Here is a 27,782-nt window from a genome sequence, read left to right as displayed (position 1 = left end):
TCGATCTTCTGAATCGGTTGCGCGGGCTGGGGGAAAAGCTTTGCCCTCCCCTTCTTCGTCAAATTCTTGAGAGTGGCCATTGCCGTCCAGCTCATCTGCCTTGTGTTGTCAAACCAAGAACGGATCTCCCTCAACCTGGCCAACTTGACCTGGTCGCCGCCGGCGATCTGCACGAAGTCGGTGTTCTCGCCGCCGGCCATCAGCTCGATCTGCCGTCGAAGGGGGGGGGGGGGTGGGGGGGTTGCCTGAGTGGAGCGAAGTTGCAGCGGCAAGAAGGAGGAGATGACTGCGGTGGACATGGAGGAGAGGGAGGAGATGGCCGCCGATGAGTAATTGTGGAATGTGTAGCACCATGGCGGCGGTTATGCATTCGACGAGAGGGGCGGCGCGTGCAAATTTTCCTAGGACTAAACTGCCCCTAGATTAAAACGCGTCCCCACCTTGTCACGAGTACCGGTCCCACTTGTTTTAGTACTTTCGCATACTTTCATCGGAGTACTACCCAGTATTTCGTATTTGTCTGCCGTTAGATCGACATCAACGAACGGTTCTAAAAAAGCCCAACTACTCTAAAACTTGTAAAATCATATAGATGGTCAAAGTTTGATCAAAATTACGAGGGGGCCTAATAAACCTGGACGGAGGAAATATATAATCTGCTGCTGTCCTGCAACATGGAATTACCACTTAAGTTTTTTTCATGACTCATTTATTTATGTTGACTTGCCTCAGTCTGGCCATGTATTCCAATCTTTATTGCAAATTACAATTCTGACATACTAAAGAGAGTCTTTGGAGTACATGTTCTGAATTTTAGTTGAGATCAATAATCAATATTACCAATGTGATGATGCTATTAATTACTGAAACTCAAGTTCTCTGTAAAGATGAATTTGAGGGGGCACCTAGTTTTCTTTCCATTCCTTTTTGTACATTATCTCTGTACTAGAATATCAGATGACAGCTAGTATATTTGTTCTCGCTGCCAATACCTCCAGTTTCTTTCTTCTTTTTAAGTTAGAAGGTTGTTATACTGATAGGTGCATATATACTAGTACTAAGGTAGTATATGAACTCCTGCAACACGAAGGTCCCAATTATGAAGTTTTTCACGTCTCATTTCTTTGTGGTGACTTGTCTATGTCTCGCTATGCATTCCAACTTCTGTTACAAATTCCAATCTAAGCACACTGAAGCGAGTGCTTGCAGTCACATATTTCAGATTCTGTTGAGATTAATACTACCAATGTGACAATGCTACTCTGCAACACTCTTCTTTGGTGCCTAAACTTTTATCTTATCTGTTCAGGTTCAGATCGGCATTGCTAATTCGAAGTAACAGTGATTTCAATAGCTTGGAGTTCTCTAGGACGTGATCGCCTTGGCTACAAGACAACACGATCTACATTGCTTCACCTGGCGGTGGTCATATCTATGTTTCGATTAATTAAGTGTAACATCAATGTGGACCTTCACTGCCTAAGAACGTGGCATTGAAACTATGAGCTCCTCTAAATCGACAGTTGTGTTAAAAGCTAGCTGTTGTGTATTTTCAAGTCAGATTTTTCTTTCTTAATTATTAGTTAGAGTTGCTATAACAGACACAGTCTGACTATTGGCAAAACGGTCAACTGATAACGAAAGCAAGAACAATATAAGCAGCACCAACCTGCAGCTGGAGGGACTCGGTTCTCTGTTGTTGCTGCTGTACGGTGCCCTCGGGGCACTAAGTTCGGATGACCAGTAGAAGTAACGATAATTTGTTCCTCGTGAAATCTTGAATATGCACAAACTGGGTGGGAAATTTTCTCTCTCTGATCTTTTGTCCCTTTTTCTTCAGATTTGACAGAGCTTTTTGACCCCTTTCCATTACTTAGCATAACGGAAATACATTTTGTTCTGCATCACCATTTTTGAGACAGATTTGACGGAGCTGTAATCTGACCAGCATTCTTGAGTCCATAGTGGTTTGTGATTTTGTTATGACCGGCCAGGTCTATGGCCGCCGGGGGCCCACTGGGCAGGCTTAAGGCCCTAGTTATCTTAGTTTATTTTCAGATTATGATTATATATACAAGTTGTAAGACTATTTTGAGGATTAAGCAATAAGACTATTCTATTACCCGGCTCCCAGAGGAGCCGGAACCCTAAACCCAAGCCCCTCTCTCTCCTGCGCCGCCGCCACCCAGCCGCAAGGACGGCGCCTCGCCGCCGGCCACCGCGTTCTAGCCCACGCCTCGCTCCCTCCTTTCCCTACCACCTACGACCTAGAGGAGTCCGAACCCTAGCTCCTAACACCTTGGTATCAGTCAGCTCTGGTTCGACCATGTCATCCTCACCACCATCGCCGTCGCTGCCCGTGACCACCGCCGCCGCGTCAGCGCCCCTCGCCACGGGGTCGCTGGTCCTCCCGTCTGCGTCGCTGGACCTCATCCCTGGCGCGTCACCCGGCCATCCGCCGGCCCCCATCACCACTACGCCGCCGTCGCCATCAACTCTACCGGCCCACTACACCCCGGAGGCCATGGCGGGGGTCCTCAACGACTTGGTCGTCGCGGTCCAGGGCATCCGGCTCTTCCTGGCCAGCCCATACGGACCGCCACAGCCGCCCCCTCCGCATGCGCCCTCCGGGCTCCGACGCTCCCGTGGTACTCGGTGCCGGCCGCGCTCGCCGGCGGCTACCCGGCGCTACAACAGCCGGCCGCTCCAGCGCCGGCCTGGCCACACTGGCCCGCGCCAGCACCCGCGGCATCGGCCGCGTCCGCCCCAACCCCGTGGCCGGTCTGGTCTGCCCCGGCCCCTCCGCGCCGGCTGCGCCGGCCCCCACGCCGTGTCCATCGCCTACCGCCGGCCTGAGTCAGGGCCCTTCCGGGGGGCTTCCGATCCAGCAGGTGCGGTTTCCACCGTCGCCCTCTTCGATTCCGGCTTGGCTCACCGGAACGTCGCCACCGCCGGTCTACACGGAGGCCGGCGAACCGGCGGTGCCCACGCTACAGTTCGGCGCGCCGTCCTCGGCCCTTCGCATCGATGAACCGGTGGGCACTGGCGCAACCCCGACACCACCTCGCTTTACCCGGATTGACTTTGCCACGTATGATGGCTCGGAGGACCCTCTTAACTGGTTAAACCAGTGTGATCAGTTCTTCTGGGGGCAGCGCACACCCGCGTCCAAGCGCACTTGGCTCGCGTCATACCACCTCCGGGGTGCCGCCCAGACATGGTACTACGCCCTCGAGCAGGACGAGGGCGGCATGCCCCCCTGGGATCGTTTCCGCGAGCTGTGTCTCCTTCGCTTCGGTCCACCACGGCGCGGCAGCCGCTTGTCCGAGCTGGGCCGCCTACCCTTCACCTCCACGGTCCAGGATTTCACCGACCGCTTCCAGGCTCTGGCGTGTCACGCACCGGGGGTGACAGCACTACAGCGGGCTGAGCTCTTCGTCGGCGGCCTTCCCGACCACATCCGCGTGGACGTCGAGATGAAGGGACCCCAGGACCTGCAGACGGCCATGTACTACGCTCGGGCGTTCGAGCAGCGTGGCCAGGCCTTAACACGGCCCGCACCACCTCGGGGGAGCCGAGTGCCTCCACGACCACCGCCGGCCACACCAGCTTCTGCAGCCGCCTCACCGACGGCCACTCCGGCCGCGACGCGGCCCTTCCGGCGCCTCTCGCAGGCCGAGCAGCTCAAGCGCCGCCGCCTGGGGCTGTGCTTTAACTGTGATGCGCCCTATGCCCCGGGCCATGTCTGCCCACGCCTCTTCTACTTGGAGATAGTCGACGAGACCGAGGACGCTGCCACCGACGATGGACTCGGCGACCCAGCCGCCGCCGAGGTCGCGCCGGCGACCGCGCCCGCGCCGGCTACGGCCCTTGTCGTCTCCCTCCACGCATTGGCTGGCATCCGCAATGAGCGGACTATGCTTATTCCGGTCACGATCCATGGCGAGACTCTGGTGGCTCTCTTAGACACGGGATCTACACATAACTTCCTTCCGGAGGCTACTATGCGGCGCCTTGCCCTACAGCCGACGGGAGGGGAGCAGCTGCGGGTCACCGTCGCTAATGGCGACCGCCTCCGATGCCATGGGCTCGCTTGGGACGTTCCCATTACTATCAGCGACGAGCACTTCACCATCACATGTGCCAGCATCGACTTGGGCTGCTTCGACTTCATCCTCGGCGTCGACTTTTTGCGGACTCTCGGTCCCATCCTTTGGGACTTCGACGCCCTGACGATGACCTTCTGGCGCCTCGGCCGCCGCATCCGGTGGGAGGGCATTGGCAGCAACCCGGCGTCGCCCCCACTCCAGCTAGCCGCGGCCACCACGGAGGTCGAGCATCCGCTGCTGGATCACCTCCTGCAGCAGCACGGTGATCTTTTTGCGGAACCCCAGGGCCTTCTGCCGGCCCGGGTCTACGACCACCGTATTCATCTCCTGCCGGGCTCGGCTCCGGTGGCAGTACGGCCCTACCGGTACCCTCAGTTGCAGAAGGACGAGTTGGAGTGGCAGTGCGCCATCATGCTTTCCGCGGGCATTATCCGTATCTCTACATCACCCTTTACGGCGCCGGTCCTCCTCGTACGTAAGTCGGACGGCACTTGGCGCATCTGCATCGACTACCGCGCCCTTAATGCTCTCACACTTAAGGATAAGTTTCCTATTCCAGTGGTCGATGAACTCCTGGATGAGCTACATGGTGCGCGCTTCTTCACCAAACTGGACCTTCGGTCGGGGTATCATCAGGTGCGCATGCATCCCGACGACATCGCCAAGACGGCGTTCCGGACCCATCATGGCCACTTCGAGTTCTTGGTGATGCCCTTTGGCCTCGCCAATGCCCCGACGACATTTCAGGCCTTGATGAACGATGTCCTCCGGCCCTACTTACGTCGGTTTGTGCTCGTTTTCTTTGATGACATTCTTATCTACAGCGCCTCTTGGGCAGAGCACCTCCAGCATGTGGCCATCGTCTTCAACGAGCTTCAGGCGCATCATCTTCATCTTAAGCGCTCGAAGTGCTCGTTCGGGACACCTTCGGTCGCTTACCTCGGCCACGTCATCTCGGCCGAGGGTGTGGCCATGGACGCCGACAAGGTGGTGGCCGTCGCCGCCTGGCCCATTCTGCAGTCTCCGCGGGCTCTTCGCGGCTTCCTTGGTCTTGCCGGGTACTACCGGATGTTCATCCGGGAGTTTGGCCTTATCGCGGCTCCGCTCACGCGTCTCCTCCGCCGCGACGCCTTCTCTTGGGATACGGAGGCCACTTCAGCGTTCGAGGCCCTCAAGGGGGCCCTCACGACGGGGCCCGTACTGCAGATGCCGGACTTCGACCCTCCCTTCACCGTCGACTGTGACGCTTCCGGTGCGGGGTTTGGTGCGGTCCTGCACCAGGGCAATGGACCCCTCGCCTTCTTCAGCCGCCCCTTTGCTGCTCGCCATCTTAAATTGGCGGCGTATGAGCATAAGCTCATTGGCTTGGTGAAGGCAGTACGCCATTGGCGGCCCTATCTTTGGGGCCGTTCCTTCCGGATCCGCACGGACCACTACAGCCTCAAGTTCATGCTGGATCAGAGGCTCTCGACGGTTCCCCAGCACCAGTGGATCAGTAAACTCTTTGGCTTTGATTTTACCGTCGAGTACCGGCCGGGTCGCCTCAACACCGTCGCCGATGCCCTATCTTGGTGTGACGCCGATGTGGACGATGGTGTGGCGGAAGGGGCTGCCTTCTGCATCATCACCGGGCCCTCTTTCGCCCTCTACACCGACATTCGTCGGGCGAACGCTGCCGCGGCCGATGCCCTCCTCCTGCAGCAGCAGCTGGCGGCGGGCGAGCTAGAGGAGCCGTGGCGTCTAGCCGACGGCCTGCTTCTCCACGAGCGCCGCGTCTTCGTTTCAGACCACGACGATCTTCGTCAGCAGGTGCTGCGTCTCGCCCACTCGGCGGGCCATGAGGGCATGCAGAAGACGCTACATCGCCTCTGCGCCGACTTCTACATTCTAGGTGATCGTGCCCTGGTCCGCGACTGGGTACGGTCTTGTGTGACGTGCCAGCGCAACAAAACGGAGACCCTGCGACCAGCTGGTATGCTTCAGCCCTTGGAGGTCCCATCTCAGGTTTGGGCGGACATCTCCATGGACTTCATCGAGGGCCTTCCCAAGGTGGGCGGCAAGTCCGTCATTCTCACGGTGGTCGACCGCTTCTCCAAGTATGCTCATTTCATCGCCCTTGGCCATCCATATTCAGCGGCATCTGTCGCGCGGGCCTTCTTCGATGGCATTGTCCGTCTCCATGGGTTCCCTTCTTCGATCGTCAGTGATCGAGATCCTGTGTTCACGGGTCATGTATGGCGCGACCTCTTCCGACTGGCAGGCGTGAAGCTCCGCCTGAGTACCGCCTTCCACCCTCAGACAGACGGCCAGTCTGAGATCGTTAACAAGGTGATTGCCATGTATTTGCGTTGTGTTACAGGTGATCGCCCTCGCGCATGGGTGGACTGGCTCTCGTGGGCGGAGTACTGCTACAACACCTCTTACCACTCCGCCCTCCGTGCTACGCCCTTTGAGGTGGTGTATGGCCGGCCGCCCCGCCGATTCTGCCGGTTGATCCAGCCTCGGCGTGGACCGAGGCAGCCGGGGCTCTTTTGAGGAGCCGTGATGAGATGCTCGCGGAGGTCCAGCAACGACTCCTCCAGGCCCAGCAGTTGGCCAAACGATACTATGATGGCCACCATCATCAGGCGGAGTTCGCGGTGGGTGATTGGGTCTGGCTGCGTCTACTTCATCGCTCTACACAGTCGTTGGACCCCCGTGCGAGGAAGAAGCTCGGTCCTCGCTATGCCAGTCCCTTTGCTATCCTGGAACGCATTGGCAAAGTGGCGTACCGTCTTCAGCTTCCAGCAGGTGCACGGATCCATGATGTCTTCCATGTCGGGCTGCTCAAGCCTTTTCGCGGCGATCCACCCGCGGCACCACCGGCGCTTCCGCCACTCGCGGACGGGCGTCTCCTTCCTGCACCGGAGAAGGCGCTGAAGGCTCAGCTACGCCGAGGCTCCTGGTACGTGTTGATTCGGTGGGCTGGACTACCAGAGGAGGACGCTACTTGGGAGCAACGCGAGGAGTTCCGCCAGCACTACCCCGACTTTCAGCTCGAGGACGAGCTGTTTGCGCAGGCGGGGAGAGATGTTATGACCGGCCAGGTCTATGGCCACCGAGGGCCCACTGGGCAGGCTTAAGGCCCAAGTTATCTTAGTTTATTTTCAGATTACGATTATATATACAAGTTGTAAGACTATTTTGAGGATTAAGCAATAAGACTATTCTATTGCCCGGCTCCCAGAGGAGCCGGAACCCTAAACCCTAGCCTCTCTCTCTCCTGCGCCGCCGCCACCCAGCCGCAAGGACGGCGCCTCGCCGCCGGCCGCCGCGTTCTAGCCCACGCCCCGCTCCCTCCTTTCCCTACCACCTACGACCTAGAGGAGCCCGGACCCTAGCTCCTAACAGATTTCAATAGTGTGCATTTCTCCCACCTGTGATCGCTTTGCTTGCTTAAAAGACACACATGACAATCTACAGGGCTTCACTTTGCAGTGATAATGTCTTTGTTTTTCTTCCTTTGATGCTAAGCAGTGGTGTGGTTGTTCCATGACTATAAGATTGTCACAATGAAATTAAGGGTTCGTATCACTCAACACCCGCGGTAATGCTAACTGATGTACTCTGTATTTATCAAGTGACCTCTCTGAAACCTAGTTAGACTAATTATAACAAGGGAAATCTAACAAGTGGCCAACGCAAGACAAGCACTAAAGCACTATACTGTAAGCAGCATGGAGCTGGCGCCGGTTGCTTGTTATTGTTGACAACAAATCCTCTGGTCAGTTGGGTTGTATATTTGTAGGTTTTGTATCATATCGTGCGTGTTGACCTAAGTCCATATGCTGCCTGTCAAAGTCCTTTGGATCACATATGACATCTTCAACCACCGCTCGTTCAATCGAAAGGCAATAAGGGAGATAACTGTTCTCCTCCTTTTCTCCGCGGCTTGAAAGGCGATAAGGGAGACAATTGTTTTCCTCCTTTTCTCAGCGGCGAGGACCTGGAGCCTTCTGCACCAACAACACGAGGATACAGGTGACCTTGGCTCCCTGCTTCAGCTCTTTAGTTTGGGATGTGTTTTTTTAATTTCCCATGGCATCATCTCATTGACGGCCATACCGATGTTCTAAATAAGGTCTCCCTAGCATGAGCTGAAGGAAATATGCCCTAGAGGCAATAATAAAGTTATTATTTATTTCCTTATATCATGATAAATGTTTATTATTCATGCTAGAATTGTATTAACCGGAAACATAATACATGTGTGAATACATAGACAAACTTAGTGTCACTAGTATGCCTCTACTTGACTAGCTCGTTGATCAAAGATGGTTATGTTTCCTAACCATGAACAAAGTGTTGCTATTTGATTAACGAGGTCACATCATAAGTTGAATGATCTGATTGACATGACCCATTCCATTAGCTTAGCACCCGATCGTTTAGTATGTTGCTATTGCTTTCTTCATGACTTATGCATGTTCCTATGACTATGAGATTATGCAACTCCCGTTTGCCGAAGGAACACTTTGTGTGCTACCAAACGTCACAACGTAACTGGGTGATTATAAAGGAGCTCTACAGGTGTCTCCAATGGTAGATGTTGGGTTGGCGTATTTCAAGAATAGGATTTGTCACTCCGATTGTCGGAGAGGTATCTCTGGGCCCTCTCGGTAATGCACATCACATAAGCCTTGCAAGCATTGCAACTAATGAGTTAGTTGCGGAATGATGTATTACGGAACGAGTAAAGAGACTTGCCGGTAACGAGATTGAACTAGGTATTGGATACCGACGATCGAATCTCGGGTAAGTAACATACCGATGACAAAGGGAACAACGTATGTTGTTATGCGGTCTGACCGATAAAGATCTTCGTAGAATATGTAGGAGCCAATATGGGCATCCAGGTCCCGCTATTGGTTATTGACCGGAGACGTGTCTCGGTCATGTCTACATTGTTCTCGAACCGTAGGGTCCGCACGCTTAACGTTACGATGACAGTTATTATGAGTTTATGCATTTTGATGTACCGAAGATTGTTCGGAGTCCCGGATGTGATCATGGACATGACAAGGAGTCTCGAAATGGTCGAGACATAAAGATTGATATATTGGAAGCCTATGTTTGGATATCGGAAGTGTTCCGGGTGAAATCGGGATTTTACCGGAGTACCGGGAGGTTATCGGAACCCCCCGGGAGCTATATGGGCCTTAGTGGGCTTTAGTGGAAAGGAGAAAGGGCAGCCCAAGGTGGGCCGCGCGCCTCCCCCCTCCCCTAGTCCTATTAGGACAAGGAGAGGTGGTCGGCCCCCTCTCTCTCTTTCCCCCCTCGAGGAATCCTATTCCAACTAGGATTGGGGGGGGGGGTCCTACTCCCAGAGGGAGTAGGACTCCCTTGGCGCACCCTCCTTGGCCGGCCGCCCCCTCCCCCTTGGCTCCTTTATATACGGAGGCAGGGGGCACCCTAGGACACACAAGTTGATCCTTGAGATCGTTCCTTAGCCGTGTGCGGTGCCCCCTGCCACCATATTCCACCTCGATCATATTGTAGCGATGCTTAGGCGAAGCCCTGCGATGGTAGAACATCAAGATCGTCACCACGCCGTCGTGATGACGGAACTCCTCCCCGACGCTTTGCTGGATCGGAGCCCGGGGATTGTCATCGAGCTGTATGTGTGCTAAGAACTCGGAGGTGCCGGAGTAACGGTGCTTGGATCGGTCGGATCGGGAAGACGTACGACTACTTCCTCTACGTTGCATCAACGCTTCCGCAGTCGGTCTGCGTGGGTACGTAGACAACACTCTCCCCTCTCGTTGCTATGCATCACCATGATCTTGCGTGTGCGTAGGAAATTTTTTGAAATTACTGCGTTCCCCAACAGTGGCATCCGAGCCTGGTTTTATATGTTGATGTTATATGCACGAGTAGAACACAAGTGAGTTGTGGGCGATATAAGTCATACTGCCTACCAGCATTTCATACTTTGGTTCAGCGGTATTGTTGGACGAGACGACCCGGACCAACATTACGCGTACGCTTACGCGAGACCGGTTCCCCCGACGTGCTTTGCACATAGGTGGCTTGCGGGCGACTGTCTCTCCAACTTTAGTTGAACCGAGTATGGCTATGCCCGGTCCTTGCAAAGGTTAAAACGGAGTCAAATTGACAAACTATCGTTGTGGTTTTGATGCGTAGGTGAGATTGGTTCTTGCTTAAGCCCGTAGCAGCCACGTAAAACATGCAACAACAAAGTAGAGGACGTCTAACTTGTTTTTGCAGGGCATGTTGTGATGTGATATGGTCAAGGCATGATGATGAATTTTGTTGTATGAGATGATCATGTTTTGTAACCGAGTTATCGGCAACTGGCAGGAGCCATATGGTTGTCGCTTTATTGTATGCAATGCAATCGCGATGTAATGCTTTACTTTATCACTAAGCGGTAGCGATAGTCGTGGAAGCATAAGATTGGCGAGACGACAACGATGCTACGATGGAGATCAAGGTGTCGCGCCGGTGACGATGGTGATCATGACGGTGCTTCGGAGATGGAGATCACAAGCGCAAGATGATGATGGCCATATCATATCACTTATATTGATTGCTTGTGATGTTTATCTTTTTATGCATCTTATCTTGCTTTGATTGACGGTAGCATTATAAGATGATCTCTCACTAAATTATCAAGAAGTGTTCTCCCTGAGTATGCACCGTTGCCAAAGTTCGTCGTGCCCAGACACCACGTGATGATCGGGTGTGATAAGCTCTACGTCCATCTACAACGGGTGCAAGCCAGTTTTTGCACACGCAGAATACTCAGGTTAAACTTGACGAGCCTAGCATATGCAGAAATGGCCTCGGAACACGGAGACCGAAAGGTCGAGCGTGAATCATATAGTAGATATGATCAACATAACGATGTTCACCATTGAAAACTACTCCATCTCACGTGATGATCGGTTATGGTTTAGTTGATTTGGATCACGTGATCACTTAGAGGATTAGAGGGATGTCTATCTAAGTGGGAGTTCTTAAGTAATCTGATTAATTGAACTTAAACTTATCATGAACTTAGTACCTGATAGTATCTTGCTTGTTTATGTTGATTGTAGATAGATGGCTCGTGCTGTTGTTCCGTTGAATTTTAATGCGTTCCTTGAGAAAGCAAAGTTGAAAGATGATGGTAGCAATTACACGGACTGGGTCCGTAACTTGAGGATTATCCTCATTGCTGCTCAGAAGAATTACGTCCTGGAAGCACCGCTAGGTGCCAGGCCTGCTGCTGGAGCAACACCAGATGTTATGAACGTCTGGCAGAGCAAAGCTGATGACTACTCGATAGTTCAGTGTGCCATGCTTTACGGCTTAGAATCGGGACTTCAACGACGTTTTGAACGTCATGGAGCATATGAGATGTTCCAGGAGTTGAAGTTAATATTTCAAGCAAATGCCCGGATTGAGAGATATGAAGTCTCCAATAAGTTCTATAGCTGCAAGATGGAGGAGAACAGTTCTGTCAGTGAGCATATACTCAAAATGTCTGGGTATAATAATCACTTGATTCAGATGGGAGTTAATCTTCCAGATGATTGCGTCATTGACAGAATTCTCCAATCACTGCCACCGAGCTACAAGAGCTTCGTGATGAACTATAATATGCAAGGGATGAACAAGACTATTCCCGAGCTCTTCGCAATGCTAAAAGCTGCGGAGGTAGAAATCAAGAAGGAGCATCAAGTGTTGATGGTTAACAAGACCACTAGTTTCAAGAAAAAGGGCAAAGGGAAGAAGAAGGGGAACTTCAAGAAGAATGGCAAGCAAGTTGCTGCTTAGGAGAAGAAACCCAAGTCTGGACCTAAGCCTGAAACTGAGTGCTTCTACTGCAAGAAGACTGGTCACTGGAAGCGGAACTGCCCCAAGTATTTGGCGGATAAGAAGGATGGCAAGGTGAACAAAGGTATATGTGATATACATGTTATTGATGTGTACCTTACTAGAGCTCGTAGTAGCACCTGGGTATTTGATACTGGTTCAGTTGCTAATATTTGCAACTCGAAACAGGGACTACGGATTAAGAGAACACTGGCAAAGGACGAGGTGACGATGCGCCTGGGAAACGGTTCCAAAGTCGATGTGATCGCGGTCGGCACGCTACCTCTACATCTACCTTCGGGATTAATATTAGACCTAAATAATTGTTATTTGGTGCCAGCGTTGAGCATGAACATTATATCTGGATCTTGTTTGATGCGAGACGGTTATTCATTTAAATCAGAGAATAATGGTTGTTCTATTTATATGAGTAATATCTTTTATGGTCATGCACCTTTGAAGAGTGGTCTATTTTTGATGAATCTCGATAGTAGTAACACACATATTCATAATGTTGAAGCCAAAAGATGCAAAGTTGATAATGATAGTGCAACTTATTTGTGGCACTGCCGTTTAGGTCATATCGGTATAAAGCGTATGAAGAAACTCCATACTGATGGACTTTTGGAACCACTTGATTATGAATCACTTGGTACTTGCGAACCGTGCCTCATGGGCAAGATGACTAAAACGCCGTTCTCCGGTACTATGGAGAGAGCAACAGATTTATTGGAAATCATACATACCGATGTATGTGGTCCGATGAATATTGAGGCTCGTGGCGGATATCGTTATTTTCTCACCTTCACAGATGACTTAAGCAGATATGGGTATATCTACTTAATAAAACACAAGTCTGAAACATTTGAAAAGTTCAAAGAATTTCAGAGTGAAGTTGAAAATCATCGTAACAAGAAAATAAAGTTTCTACGATCTGATCGTGGAGGAGAATATTTGAGTTACGAGTTTGGTGTACATTTGAAACAATGCGAAATAGTTTCGCAACTCACGCCACCCGGAACACCACAGCGTAATGGTGTGTCCGAACGTCGTAATCGTACTTTACTAGATATGGTGCGATCTATGATGTCTCTTACTGATTTACCACTGTCGTTTTGGGGTTATGCTTTAGAGACGGCCGCATTCACGTTAAATAGGGCACCATCAAAATCCGTTGAGACGACGCCTTATGAACTATGGTTTGGCAAGAAACCAAAGTTGTCGTTTCTTAAAGTTTGGGGCTGCGATGCTTATGTGAAAAAGCTTCAACCTGATAAGCTCGAGCCCAAATCGGAGAAATGTGTCTTCATAGGATACCCAAAGGAGACTGTTGGGTACACCTTCTATCACAGATCCGAAGGCAAGACATTCGTTGCTAAGAATGGATCCTTTCTAGAGAAGGAGTTTCTCTCGAAAGAAGTGAGTGGGAGGAAAGTAGAACTTGACAAGGTAACTGTACCTGCTCCCTTATTGGAAAGTAGTACATCACAGAAAACTGTTTCTGCGACACCTATGCCAATTAGTGAGGAAGCTAATGATGATGATCATGAAACTTTAGGACAAGATACTACTGAACCTCGTAGATCAACCAGAGCGAGATCCGCACCAGAGTGGTACGGTAATCCTGTTCTGGAAATCATGCTGCTAGATCATGATGAACCTACGAACTATGAAGAAGCGATGGTGAGCCCAGATTCCGCAAAATGGCTTGAAGCCATGAAATCTGAGATGGGATTGTTGGGGAACGTAGTAATTTCAAAAATTTACTACACACACGCAAGATCATGGTGATGCAAAGCAACGAGAGGGGAGAGTGTTGTCTACGTACCAATGCAGACCGACTGCGGAAGCGATCACACAACGTAGAGGAAGTAGTCGTACGTTTTCCCGATCCGACCGATTCAAGCACCGTTACTCCAGCACCTCCGAGTTCTTAGCACACGTACAGCTCGATGACGATCCCCGGGCTCCGATCCAGCAAAGCATCGGGGAGGAGTTCCGTCAGCACGACGGCGTGGTGACGATCTTGATGTTCTACCGTCGCAGGGCTTCGCCTAAGCACCGCTATGATATGACCGAGGTGGAATATGGTGGAGGGGGGCACCGCACACGGCTAAGGAACGATCACGAGGATCAACTTGTGTGTCTTTGGGGTGCCCCCTGCCCCCGTATATAAAGGAGTGGAGGAGGGGAGGGCCGGCCCTCTCTATGGCGCGCCCTAGGGGAGTCCTACTCCCACCGGGAGTAGGATTCCCCCTTTCCTAGTCCAACTAGGAGTCCTTCCATGTAGTAGGAGTAGGAAACAAGGAAGGGGTGCAGCCCCTCCCCCTAGTCCAATTCGGACTAGGCCTTGGGAGGGCACGCGGCCTGCCCTAGGCAGCCCCTCTCTCTTTCCAGTATGGCCCAATAAGGCCCAATACTTCTCTCGGCGAATTCCCGTAACTCTCCGGTACTCCGAAAAATACCCGAATCACTCGGAACCTTTCCGAAGTCCGAATATAGTCGTCCAATATATCGATCTTTACGTCTCGACCATTTCGAGACTCCTCGTCATGTCCCCGATCTCATCCGGGACTCCGAACTCCTTCGGTACATCAAAACTCATAAACTCATAATATAACTGTCATCGAAATCTTAAGCGTGCGGACCCTACGGTTCGAGAACAATGTAGACATGACCGAGACACATCTCCGGTCAATAACCAATAGCGGGACCTGGATGCCCATATTGGCTCCTACATATTCTACGAAGATCTTTATCGGTCAGACCGCATAACAACATACGTTGTTCCCTTTGTCATCGGTATGTTACTTGCCCGAGATTCGATCGTCGGTATCCAATACCTAGTTCAATCTCGTTACCGGCAAGTCTCTTTACTCGTTCCGTAGTACATCATCCTGCAACTAACTCATTAGTTGCAATGCTTGCAAGGCTTAAGTGATGTGCATTACCGAGAGGGCCCAGAGATACCTCTCCGACAATCGGAGTGACAAATCCTAATCTCGAAATACGCCAACCCAACATGTACCTTTGGAGACACCTGTAGAGCACCTTTATAATCACCCAGTTACGTTGTGACGTTTGGTAGCACACAAAGTGTTCCTCCGGCAAACGGGAGTTGCATAATCTCATAGTCATAGGAACATGTATAAGTCATGAAGAAAGCAATAGCAACAAACTAAACGATCAAGTGCTAAGGCTAATGGAATGGGTCAAGTCAATACATCATTCACCTATGATGTGATCCCGTTAATCAAATAACAACTCTTTGTCCATGGTTAGGAAACATAACCATCTTTGATTAACGAGCTAGTCAAGTAGAGGCATACTAGTGACACTCTGTTTGTCTATGTATTCACACATGTATTATGTTTCCGGTTAATACAATTCTAGCATGAATAATAAGCATTTATCATGAAATAAGGAAATAAATAATAACTTTATTATTGCCTCTAGGGCATATTTCCTTCAGTCTCCCACTTGCACTAGAGTCAATAATCTAGATCACATCACCATGTGATTAACATCGATAGTTCACATCATCATGTGATTAACACCCATAGTTCACATCGCCATGTGACCAACACCCAAAGGGTTTACTAGATTCAGTAATCTAGGTCACATCGCTATGTGATTAACACCCAAGGAGTACTAAGGTGTGATCATGTTTTGCTTGTGAGAGAATCTTAGTCAACGGGTCTGCCACATTCAGATCCGCATGTATTTTGCAAATTCCTAAGTCAACAATGCTCTGCATGGAGCTACTCTAGCTAATTGCTCCCACTTTCAATATGTATCTAGACCGAGACTTAGAGTCATCTATATTAGTGTCAAAACTTGCATCGGCGTAACCCTTTACGACGAACCTTTTTTTCACTTCCATAATCGAGAAACATATCCTTATTCCACTAAGGATAATTTTGACCGCTGTCCAGTGATCTACTCCTAGATCACTATCATACTCCCTTGCCAAACTCAGTGGTAGGGCATACAATAGATCTGGTATACAGCATGGCATACTTTATAGAACCTATGGCTGAGGCATAGGGAATGACTTTCATTCTCTTTGTATCTTCTGCCGTGGTCGGGCTTTGAGTCTTACTCAACTTCACACCTTGTAACACAGGCAAGAAACCTTTTCTTTGACTGTTCCATTTTGAACTACTTCAAAATCTTGTCAAGGTATGTACTCATTGAAAAAACTTATCAAGTGTCTTGATCTATCTCTATAGATCTTGATACTCAATATGTAAGCAGCTTCACCGAGGTCTTTCTTTAAAAAACTCCTTTCAAACACTCCTTTATGCTTTGCAGAATAATTCTACATTATTCCGATCAACAATATGTCATTCACATATACTTATCAGAAATGTTGTAGTGCTCCCACTCACTTTCTTGTAAATACAGGCTTCACTGCAAGTCTGTATAAAACTATATGCTTTGATCAACTCATCAAAGCGTATATTCCAACTCCGAGATTCTTGCACCAGTCCATAGATGGATCGCTGGAGCTTGCATATTTAGTTAACACCTTTAGGATCGACAAAAACTTTCTAGTTGCATCGTATACAACTCTTCTTTAGTAAATCCATTAAGGAATGCAGTTTTGTTTATCCATTTGCCAGATTTCATAAAATGCGGCAATTGCTAACATGATTCGGACAGACTTAAGCATAGATACGAGTGAGAAAATCTCATCGTAGTCAACACCTTGAACTTGTCGAAAACCTTTTGCGACAATTCTAGCTTTGTAGATAGTAACACTACTATCAGCGTCCGTCTTCCTCTTGAAGATCCATTTATTTTCTATGGCTTGCCGATCATCGGGCAAGTCAACCAAAGTCCATACTTTGTTCTCATACATGGATCATATCTCAGATTTCATGGCTTCAAGCCACTTTGCAGAATCTGGGCTCACCATCGCTTCTTCATAGTTCGTAGGTTCATCATGATCTAGTAGCATGACTTCCAGAACAGGATTACCATACCACTCTGGCGCGGATCTTACTCTGGTTGATCTACGAGGTTCAGTAGTATCTTGTTCTGAAGTTTCATGATCATCATCATTAGCTTCCTCACTAACTGGTGTAGGTGTCACAGAAACAGTTTTCTGTGATGTACTACTTTCCAATAAGGGAGCAGGTACAGTTACCTCGTCAAGTTCTACTTTCCTCCCACTCACTTTTTTCGAGAGAAACACCTTCTCCAGAAAGTTTCCGAATTTAGCAACAAAAGTCTTGCCTTCGGATCTGTGATAGAAGGTGTATCTAATAGTTTCCTTTGGATATCCTATGAGGACGCACTTCTCCGATTTGAGTTTGAGCTTATCAGGATGAAACTTTTTCATATAAGCATCGGAACCCCAAACTTTAAGAAACGACAGCTTAGGTTTCTTGCCAAACCATAGTTCACATGGTGTCGTATCAACGGATTTAGATGGTGCCCTACTTAACGTGAATGCAGCTATCTCTAATGCATAACCCCAAAACGATAGTGGTAGATCGGTAAGAGACATCATAGATTGCACTATATCCAATAAAGTACGGTTATGACGTTCGGACACACCATTATGCTGTGGTGTTCCATGTGGCATGAGTTTGTGAAACTATTCCACATTGTTTTAATTGAAGACCAAACTCGTAACTCAAATATTTGTCTCCGCGATCAGATCGTAGAAACTTTATTTTCTTGTCACGATGATTTTCTACTTCACTCTGAAATTCTTTGAACTTTTCAAATGTTTCAGACTTATGTTTCATCAAGTAGATATACCCATATCTGCTCAAATCATCTGTGAAGTTCAGAAAATAACGATACTTGCCGTGAGCCTTAACACTCATCGGACCGCATACATTAGTATGTATTATTTCCAATAAGTCAGTTGCTCGCTCCGGAGAACGGAGTCTTAGTCATCTTGCCCATGAGGCATGGTTCGCAAGCATCAAGTGATTCATAATCAAGTGATTCCAAAATCCCATCAGCATGGAGTTTCTTCATGCGCTTTACACCAATATGACCTAAACGGCAGTGCTACAAATAAGTTGCACTATCATTATTAACTTCGCATCTTTTGGTTTCAATATTATGAATATGTGTATTACTACGATCGCGATCCAATGAACTTGTTTCATTGGGTGTATGACCATCGAAGGTTTTATTCATGTAAACAGAACAACAATTATTCTCTGACTTTAATGAATAACCGTATTGCAATAAACATGATCAAATCATATTCATGCTCAACACTAATCCCGAAAGTATAGGGGAGTGTGCGATGATGATCATATCAATCTTGGAACCACTTCCAACACACATCGTCACTTCACCCTTAACTAGTCTCTGTTTATTCTGCAACTCCCGTTTCGAGTTACTAATCTTAGCAACTGAACTAGTATCAAATACTGAGGGGTTGCTATAAACACTAGTAAAGTACACATCAATAACATGCATATCAAATATACTTATGTTCACTTTGCCATCCTTCTTATCTGCCAATCACTTGGGGTAGTTCCGCTTCCAGTGACCAGTCCCTTTGCAGTAAAAACACTTAGTCTCAGGCTTAGGACCAGACTTGGGCTTCTTCACTTGAGCAGCAACTTGCTTGCCGTTCTTCTTGAAGTTCCCCTTCTTCCCTTTTCCCTTTTATTGAAACTAGTGGTCTTGTCTACCATCAACACTTGATGCTCTTTCTTGATTTCTACCTTCGTCGATTTCAACATTATGAAGAGCTTGGGAATCACTTTAGTCATCCCTTGCATATTATAGTTCATCACGAAGTTCTACTAACTTGGTGATGGTGACTAGAGAATTCTGTCAATCACTATTTTATCTGGAAGATTAACTCCCACTTGATTCAAGCGATTGTAGTACCTAGACAATCTGAGCACATGCTCACTAGTTGAGCGATTCTCCTCCATCTTTTAGCTATAGAACTTGTTGGAGACTTCATATCTCTCAACTCGGGTATTTGCTTGAAATATTAACTTCAATTCCTGGAACATCTCATATGGTCCATGACGTTCAAAACGTTTTTGAAGTCCCGATTCTAAGCCGTTAAGCATGGTGCACTAAACTATCAAGTAGTCATCATATTGAGCTAGCCAAACGTTCATAACGTCTGCATCTGCTCCTGCAATAGGTCTGTCACCTAGCGGTGCATCAAGGACATAATTCTTCTATGCAGCAATGAGGATAAACCTCAGATCACGGATCCAATCCGCATCATTGCTACTAACATCTTTCAACACAATTTTTCTCTAGGAACATATCAAAAATAAACATATGAAAGCAACAACGCAAGCTATTGATCTACAACATAATTTGAAAAATACTACCAGGACTAAGTTCATGATAAATTTAAGTTAAATTAATCATATTACTTAAGAACTCCCACTTAGATAGACATCCCTCTAATCTTCTAAGTGATTACGTGATCCATATCACCTAAACCATAACCGATCATCACGTGAGATGGAGTAGTTTTCAATGGTGAACATCACTATGTTGATCATATCTACTATATGATTCACGCTCGACCTTTTGGTCTCCGTGTTCCGAGGCCATATCTGCATATGCTAGGCTCGTCAAGTTTAACCTGAGTATTCCGCGTGTGCAAAACTGGCTTGCACCCGTTGTAGATGGACGTAGAGCTTATCACACCCGATCATCACATGGTGTCTGGGCACGACGAACTTTGGCAACGGTGCATACTCAGGGAGAACACTTCTTGATAATTAGTGAGAGATCATCTTAAAATGCTACCGTCAAACTAAGCAAAATAAGATGTATAAAAGATAAACATCATGTGCAATCAAAATATGTGACATGATATGGCCATCATCATCTTGCTTCTTTGATCTCCATCTCCAAAGTATTGTCATGATCTATATCGTCACCGGCATGACACCATGATCTCCATCATCTTGATCTATATCAATGTGTCGTCACATGGTCGTCTCGCCAACTATTGCTCTTGCAACTATTGCTATTGCATAGCCATAAAGTAAAGCAATTATTTGGCGCTTGCATCTTATGCAATAAAGAGACAACCATAAGGCTTTTGCCAGTTGCCGATAACTTCAACAAAACATGATCATCTCATACAACAACTTATATCTCATCACGTTTTGACCATATCATATCACAACATGCCCTGCAAAAACAAGTTAGACGTCCTCTACTTCGTTGCTGCAAGTTTTACGTGGCTGCTATGGGCTTAAGCAAGAACCAATATCACCTACGCATCAAAACCACAACGATAATTTGTCAATTTGACTCCATTTTAACCTTCGCAAGGACCGGGCGTAGCCACACTCGGTTCAACTAAAGTTGGAGAAACAGTCACCCGCAAGTCACCTATGTGCAAAGCACGTCGGGGAAACCGGTCTCGCGTAAGCGTACGCGTAATGTCGGTCCGGGCCGCTTCATCAAACAATACCGCCGAACCAAAGTATGATATGCTGGTAGGCAGTATGACTTATATCGCCCACAACTCACTTGTGTTCTACTCGTGCATATAACATCAAACCATAAAACCTAGGCTCGGATGCCACTGTTGGGGAACGTAGTAATTTCAAAAATTTCCTACACACACGCAAGATCATGGTGATGCAAAGCAACGAGAGGGGAGAGTGTTGTCTACGTACCAACGCAGACCGACTGCGGAAGCGATCACACAACGTAGAGGAAGTAGTCGTACGTTTTCCCGATCCGACCGATCCAAGAACTGTTACTCCGGCACCTCCGAGTTCTTAGCACACGTACAGCTCGATGACGATCCCCGGGCTCCGATCCAGCAAAGCATCGGGGAGGAGTTCCATCAGCACGACGGCGTGGTGATGATCTTGATGTTCTACCGTCGCAGGGCTTCGCCTAAGCACCGCTATGATATGACCGAGGTGGAATATGATGGAGGGGGGCACCGCACACGGTTAAGGAACGATCACGAGGATCAACTTGTGTGTCTTTGGGGTGCCCCCTGCCCCCGTATATAAAGGAGTGGAGGAGGGGAGGGCCGGCCCTCTCTATGGCGCGCCCTAGGGGAGTCCTACTCCCACCGGGAGTAGGATTCCCCCTTTCCTAGTCCAACTAGGAGTCCTTCCATGTAGTAGGAGTAGGAAACAAGGAAGGGGTGCAGCCCCTCCCCCTAGTCCAATTCGGACTAGGCCTTGGGAGGGCGCGCGGCCTGCCCTAGGCAGCCCCTCTCTCTTTCCCGTATGGCCCAATAAGGCCCAATACTTCTCTCGGCGAATTCCCGTAACTCTCCGGTACTCCGAAAAATACCCGAATCACTCGGAACCTTTCCAAAGTCCGAATATAGTCGTCCAATATATCGATCTTTACGTCTCGACCATTTCGAGACTCCTCGTCATGTCCCTGATCTCATCCGGGACTCCGAACTCCTTCGGTACATCAAAACTCATAAACTCATAATATAACTGTCATCGAAACCTTAAGCGTGCGGACCCTACGGTTCGAGAACAATGTAGACATGACCGAGACACATATCCGGTCAATAACCAATAGCGGGACCTGGATGCCCATATTGGCTCCTACATATTCTACGAAGATCTTTATCGGTCAGACCGCATAACAACATACGTTGTTCCCTTTGTCATTGGTATGTTACTTGCCCGAGATTCGATCGTCGGTATCCAATACCTAGTTCAATCTCGTTACCGGCAAGTCTCTTTACTCGTTCCGTAATACATCATCCCGCAATTAACTCATTAGTTGCAATGCTTGCAAGGCTTAAGTGATGTGCATTACCGAGAGGGCCCAGAGATACCTCTCTGACAATCGGAGTGACAAATCCTAATCTCGAAATACGCCAACCCAACATGTACCTTTGGAGACACCTGTAGAGCACCTTTATAATCACCCAGTTATGTTGTGACGTTTGGTAGCACACAAAGTGTTCCTCCGGCAAACGGGAGTTGCATAATCTCATAGTCATAGGAACATGTATAAGTCATGAAGAAAGCAATAGCAACATACTAAACGATCGGGTGCTAAGCTAATGGAATGGGTCATGTCAATCAGATCATTCACCTAATGATGTGATCCCGTTAATCAAATAACAACTCTTTGTCCATGGTTAGGAAACATAACCATCTTTGATTAACGAGCTAGTCAAGTAGAGGCATACTGGTGACACTCTGTTTGTCTATGTATTCACACATGTATTATGTTTCCGGTTAATACAATTCTAGCATGAATAATAAACATTTATCATGAAATAAGGAAATAAATAATAACTTTATTATTGCCTCTAGGGCATATTTCCTTCAGGGATCCATGTATGAGAACAAAGTATGGACTTTGGTTGACTTGCCCGATGATCGGCAAGCAATTGAGAATAAATGGATCTTCAAGAAGAAGACTGACGCTGATGGTAATGTTACTGTCTACAAAGCTCGACTTGTCGCAAAAGGTTTTCGACAAGTTCAAGGGGTTGACTACGATGAGACTTTCTCACCCGTAGCGATGCTTAAGTCTGTCCGAATCATGTTAGCGATTGCCGCATTTTATGATTATGAAATTTGGCAGATGCATGTCAAAACTGCATTCCTGAATGGATTTCTAGAAGAAGAGTTGTATATGATGCAACCGGAAGGTTTTGTCGATCCAAAGGGAGCTAACAAAGTGTGCAAGCTTCAGCGATCCATTTATGGACTGGTGCAAGCCTCTCGGAGTTGGAATAAACGCTTTGATAGTGTGATCAAAGCATTTGGTTTTATACAGACTTTCGGAGAAGCCTGTATTTACAAGAAAGTGAGTGGGAGCTCTGTAGCTTTTGTGATATTATATGTGGATGACATATTACTGATTGGAAATGATATAGAATTTCTGGATAGCATAAAGGGATACTTGAATAAGAGTTTTTCAATGAAAGACCTTGGTGAAGCTGCTTACATATTAGGCATAAAGATCTATAGAGATAGATCAAGGCGCTTAGTTGGACTTTCACAAAGCACATACCTTGACCAGATTTTGAAGAAGTTCAAAATGGATCAAGCAAAGAAAGGGTTCTTGCCTGTGTTACAAGGTGTGAAGTTGAGTCAGACTCAATGCCCGACCACTGCAGAAGATAGAGAGAAAATGAAAGATGTTCCCTATGCTTCAGCAATAGGCTCTATCATGTATGCAATGCTGTGTACCAGACCTGATGTGTGACTTGCTATAAGCTTAGCAAGGAGGTACCAAAGTAATCCAGGAGTGGATCACTAGGCAGCGGTCAAGAACATCCGGAAATACCTGAAAAGGACTAAGGATATGTTTCTCGTATATGGAGGTGACAAAGAGCTCACCGTAAGAGGTTACGTTGATGCAAGCTTTGACACTGATCCGGACGATTCTAAATCGCAAACCGGATACGTGTTTACATTAAACGGTGGAGCTGTCAGTTGGTGTAGTTCTAAACAAAGCGTCATGGCGGGATCTACATGTGAAGCGGAGTACATAGCTGCTTCGGAAGCAGCGAACGAAGGAGTCTGGATGAAGGAGTTCATATCCGATCTAGGTGTCATACCTAGTGCATCGGGTCCAATGAAAATCTTTTGTGACAATACTGGTGCAATTGCCTTGGCAAAGGAATCCAGATTTCACAAGAGGACCAAGCACATCAAGAGACGCTTCAATTCCATCCGGGATCTAGTCCAGGTGGGAGACATAGAAATTTGCAAGATACATACGAATCTGAATGTTGCAGACCCGTTGACTAAGCCTCTTCCACGAGCAAAACATGATCAGCACCAAGGCTCCATGGGTGTTAGAATCATTACTGTGTAATCTAGATTATTGACTCTAGTGCAAGTGGGAGACTTAAGGAAATATGCCATAGAGGCAATAATAAAGTTATTATTTATTTCCTTATATCATGATAAATGTTTATTATTCATGCTAGAATTGTATTAACCGGAAACATAATACATGTGTGAATACATAGACAAACTTAGTGTCACTAGTATGCCTCTACTTGACTAGCTCGTTGATCAAAGATGGTTATGTTTCCTAACCATGAAAAAAGTGTTGTTATTTGATTAACGAGGTCACATCATAAGTTGAATGATCTGATTGACATGACCCATTCCATTAGCTTAGCACCCGATCGTTTAGTATGTTGCTATTGCTTTCTTCATGACTTATACATGTTCCTATGACTATGAGATTATGCAACTCCCGTTTGCCGGAGGAACACTTTGTGTGCTACCAAACGTCACAACGTAACTGGGTGATTATAAAGGAGCTCTACAGGTGTCTCCAATGGTAGATGTTGGGTTGGCGTATTTCAAGAATAGGATTTGTCACTCCGATTGTCGGAGAGGTATCTCTGGGCCCTCTCGGTAATGCACATCAACATAAGCCTGCAAGCATTGCAACTAATGAGTTAGTTGCGGAATGATGTATTACGGAACGAGTAAAGAGACTTGCCGGTAACGAGATTGAACTAGGTATTGGATACCGACGATCGAATCTCGGGTAAGTAACATACCGATGACAAAGGGAACAACGTATGTGTTATGCGGTCTGACCGATAAAGATCTTCGTAGAATATGTAGGAGCCAATATGGGCATCCAGGTCCCGCTATTGGTTATTGACCGGAGACGTGTCTCGGTCATGTCTACATTGTTCTCGAACCGTAGGGTCCGCACGCTTAACGTTACGATGACAGTTATTATGAGTTTATGCATTTTGATCTACCAAAGATTGTTCGGAGTCCCGGATGTGATCATGGACATGACGAGGAGTCTTGAAATGGTCGAGACATAAAGATTGATATATTGGAAGCCTATGTTTGGATATCGGAAGTGTTCCGGGTGAAATCGGGATTTTACCGGAGTACCGGGAGGTTACCGGAACACCCCGGGAGCTATATGGGCCTTAGTGGGCTTTAGTGGAAAGGAGAAAGGGGCAGCCCAAGGTGGGCCGCGCGCCTCCCCCCTCCCCTAGTCCTATTAGGACAAGGAGAGGTGCCCGGCCCCCTCTCTCTCTTTCCCCCCTCGAGGAATCCTATTCCAACTAGGATTGGGGGGGGGGGGGAATCCTACTCGCAGAGGGAGTAGGACTCCCTTGGCGCGCCCTCCTTGGCCGGCCGCCCCCTCCCCCTTGGCTCCTTTATATACGGAGGCAGGGGGTCTTGGGGAACGCAGTAATTTCAAAAATATTCCTACGCACACGCAAGATCATGGTGATGTATAGCAACGAGAGGGGAGAGTGTTGTCTATGTACCCACGCAAACCGACTGCGGAAGCGTTGACGCAACGTAGAGGAAGTAGTCGTACGTCTTCCCGATCCGACCGATCCAAGCACCGTTACTCCGGCACCTCCGAGTTCTTAGCACACGTACAGCTCGATGACAATCCCCGGGCTCCGATCAGCAAAGCGTCGGAGAGGAGTTCCGTCAGCACGACGGCGTGGTGACGATCTTGATGTTCTACCTTCGCAGGGCTTCGCCTAAGCACCGCTAAAATATGATCGAGGTGGAATATGGTGGCAGGGGGCACCGCACACGGCTAAGGAACGATCTCAAGGATCAACTTGTGTGTCCTAGGGTGCCCCCCTGCCTCCGTATATAAAGGAGCCAAGGGGGAGGGGGCGGCCGGCCAAGGAGGGCGCGCCAAGGGAGTCCTACTCCCTTTGGGAGTAGGATTCCCCCCCCCCCAATCCTAGTTGGAATAGGATTCCTCGAGGGGGGGAAAGAGAGAGAGGGGGCCACCACCTCTCCTTGTCCTAATAGGACTAGGGGAGGGGCGAGGCGCGCGGCCCACCTTGGGCTGCCCCTTTCTCCTTTCCACTAAAGCCCACTAAGGCCCATATAGCTCCCGGGGGGTTCCGGTAACCTCCCGGTACTCCGGTAAAATCCCGATTTCACCCGGAACACTTCCGATATCCAAAAATAGGCTTCCAATATATCAATCTTTATGTCTCGACCATTTCGAGATTCCTCGTCATGTCCATGATCACATCCGGGACTCCGAACAATCTTCAGTACATCAAAATGCATAAACTCATAATAACTGTCATCATAACGTTAAGCGTGCGGACCCTACCATTCGAGAACAATGTAGACATGACCGAGACACGTCTCCGGTCAATAACCAATAGCGGGACCTGGATGCCCATATTGGCTCCTACATATTCTACGAAGATCTTTATCGGTCAGACCGCATAACAACATACATTGTTCCCTTTGTCATCGGTATGTTACTTACCCGAGATTCGATCGTCGGTATCCAATACCTAGTTCAATCTCGTTACCGGGAAGTCTCTTTACTCGTTCCGTAATACATCATCCCGCAACTAACTCATTAGTTGCAATGCTTGCAAGGCTTATGTGATGTGCATTACCGAGAGGGCCCAGAGATACCTCTCCGACAATCGGAGTGACAAATCCTATTCTCGAAATACGCCAACCCAACATCTACCATTGGAGACACCTGTAGAGCTCCTTTATAATCACCCAGTTACATTGTGACGTTTGGTAGCACACAAAGTGTTCCTCCGGCAAACGGGAGTTGCATAATCTCATAATCATAGGAACATGTATAAGTCATGAAGAAAGCAATAGCAACATACTAAACGATCGGGTGCTAAGCTAATGGAATGGGTCATGTCAATCAGATCATTCAACTTATGATGTGACCTCGTTAATCAAATAACAACACTTTGTTCATGGTTAGGAAACATAACCATCTTTGATCAACAAGCTAGTCAAGTAGAGGCATACTAGTGACACTAAGTTTGTCTATGTATTCACACATGTATTATGTTTCCGGTTAATACAATTCTAGCATGAATAATAAACATTTATCATGATATAAGGAAATAAATAATAACTTTATTATTGCCTCTAGGGTATATTTCCTTCAGTCTCCCACTTGCACTAGAGTCAATAATCTAGTTCACATCGCCATGTGATTTAACAGCAATAGTTCACATCACCATGTGATTAACACCCATAGTTCACATCGATATGTGATCAACACCCAAATGGTTTACTAGAGTCAGTAATCTAGTTCACATCGCTATGTGATTAACACCCAAAGAGTACTAAGGTGTGATCATGTTTTGCTTGTGAGATAATTTTAGTCAACGGGTCTGTCACATTCAGATCCGTAAGTATTTTGCGAATTTCTATGTCAACAATGCTCTGCACGGAGCTACTCTAGGTTATTGCTCCCACTTTCAATATGTATCTAGATCGAGACTTAGAGTCATCTAGATTAGTGTCAAAACTTGCATCGGCGTAACCCTTTACGACGCTTTTTTCACTTCCATAATCGAGAAACATATCCTTATTCCACTAAGATAATTTTGACCGCTGTCCAGTGATCTACTCCTAGATCACTATCGTACTCCCTTGCCAAACTCAGTGGTAGGGCATACAATAGATCTGGTACACAGCATGGCATACTTTATAGAACCTATGGCTGAGGCATAGGGAATGACTTTCATTCTATTTCTATCTTCTGTCGTGGTCGGGCTTTGAGTCTTACTCAATTTCACACCTTGCAACACAGGCAAGAACTCTTTCTTTGACTGTTCCATTTTGAACTACTTCAAAATCTTGTCAAGGTATGTACTCATTGAAAAACTTATCAAGCGTCTTGATCTACCTCTATAGATCTTGATGCTCAATATGTAAGCAGCTTTACCGAGGTCTTTCTTTGAAAAACTCCTTTCAAATATTCATTTATGCTTTCCAGAAAATTATACATTATTTCCGATCAACAATGTGTTGTTCACATATACTTATCAGAAATGTTGTAGTGCTCCCACTCACTTTCTTGTAAATACAGTCTTCACCGCAA

The 27,782-nt window shown here is 47.6% G+C and overlaps 1 protein-coding gene across 1 annotated transcript in view; it reads left to right on the top strand.

The window, feature by feature from the left end:
• Window positions 1-6,658: 6,658 nt before the first annotated feature.
• Window positions 6,659-27,782, top strand: part of LOC125519407 — a 33,907-nt gene continuing 12,783 nt past the window's right edge. The window contains exon 1 of the mRNA XM_048684225.1: window positions 6,659-7,195. Within this exon, the coding sequence (XP_048540182.1) occupies window positions 6,659-7,195 (537 nt within the window). The remainder of the gene's footprint in view (window positions 7,196-27,782) is intronic.

Source organism: Triticum urartu, chromosome 7 (genome assembly GCF_003073215.2).
Source record: "Triticum urartu cultivar G1812 chromosome 7, Tu2.1, whole genome shotgun sequence".
NCBI lineage: Eukaryota > Viridiplantae > Streptophyta > Magnoliopsida > Poales > Poaceae > Triticum > Triticum urartu.
Note: the sequence above shows the minus strand (reverse complement) of the source record. Positions and strands in the feature narration are given on the sequence as shown.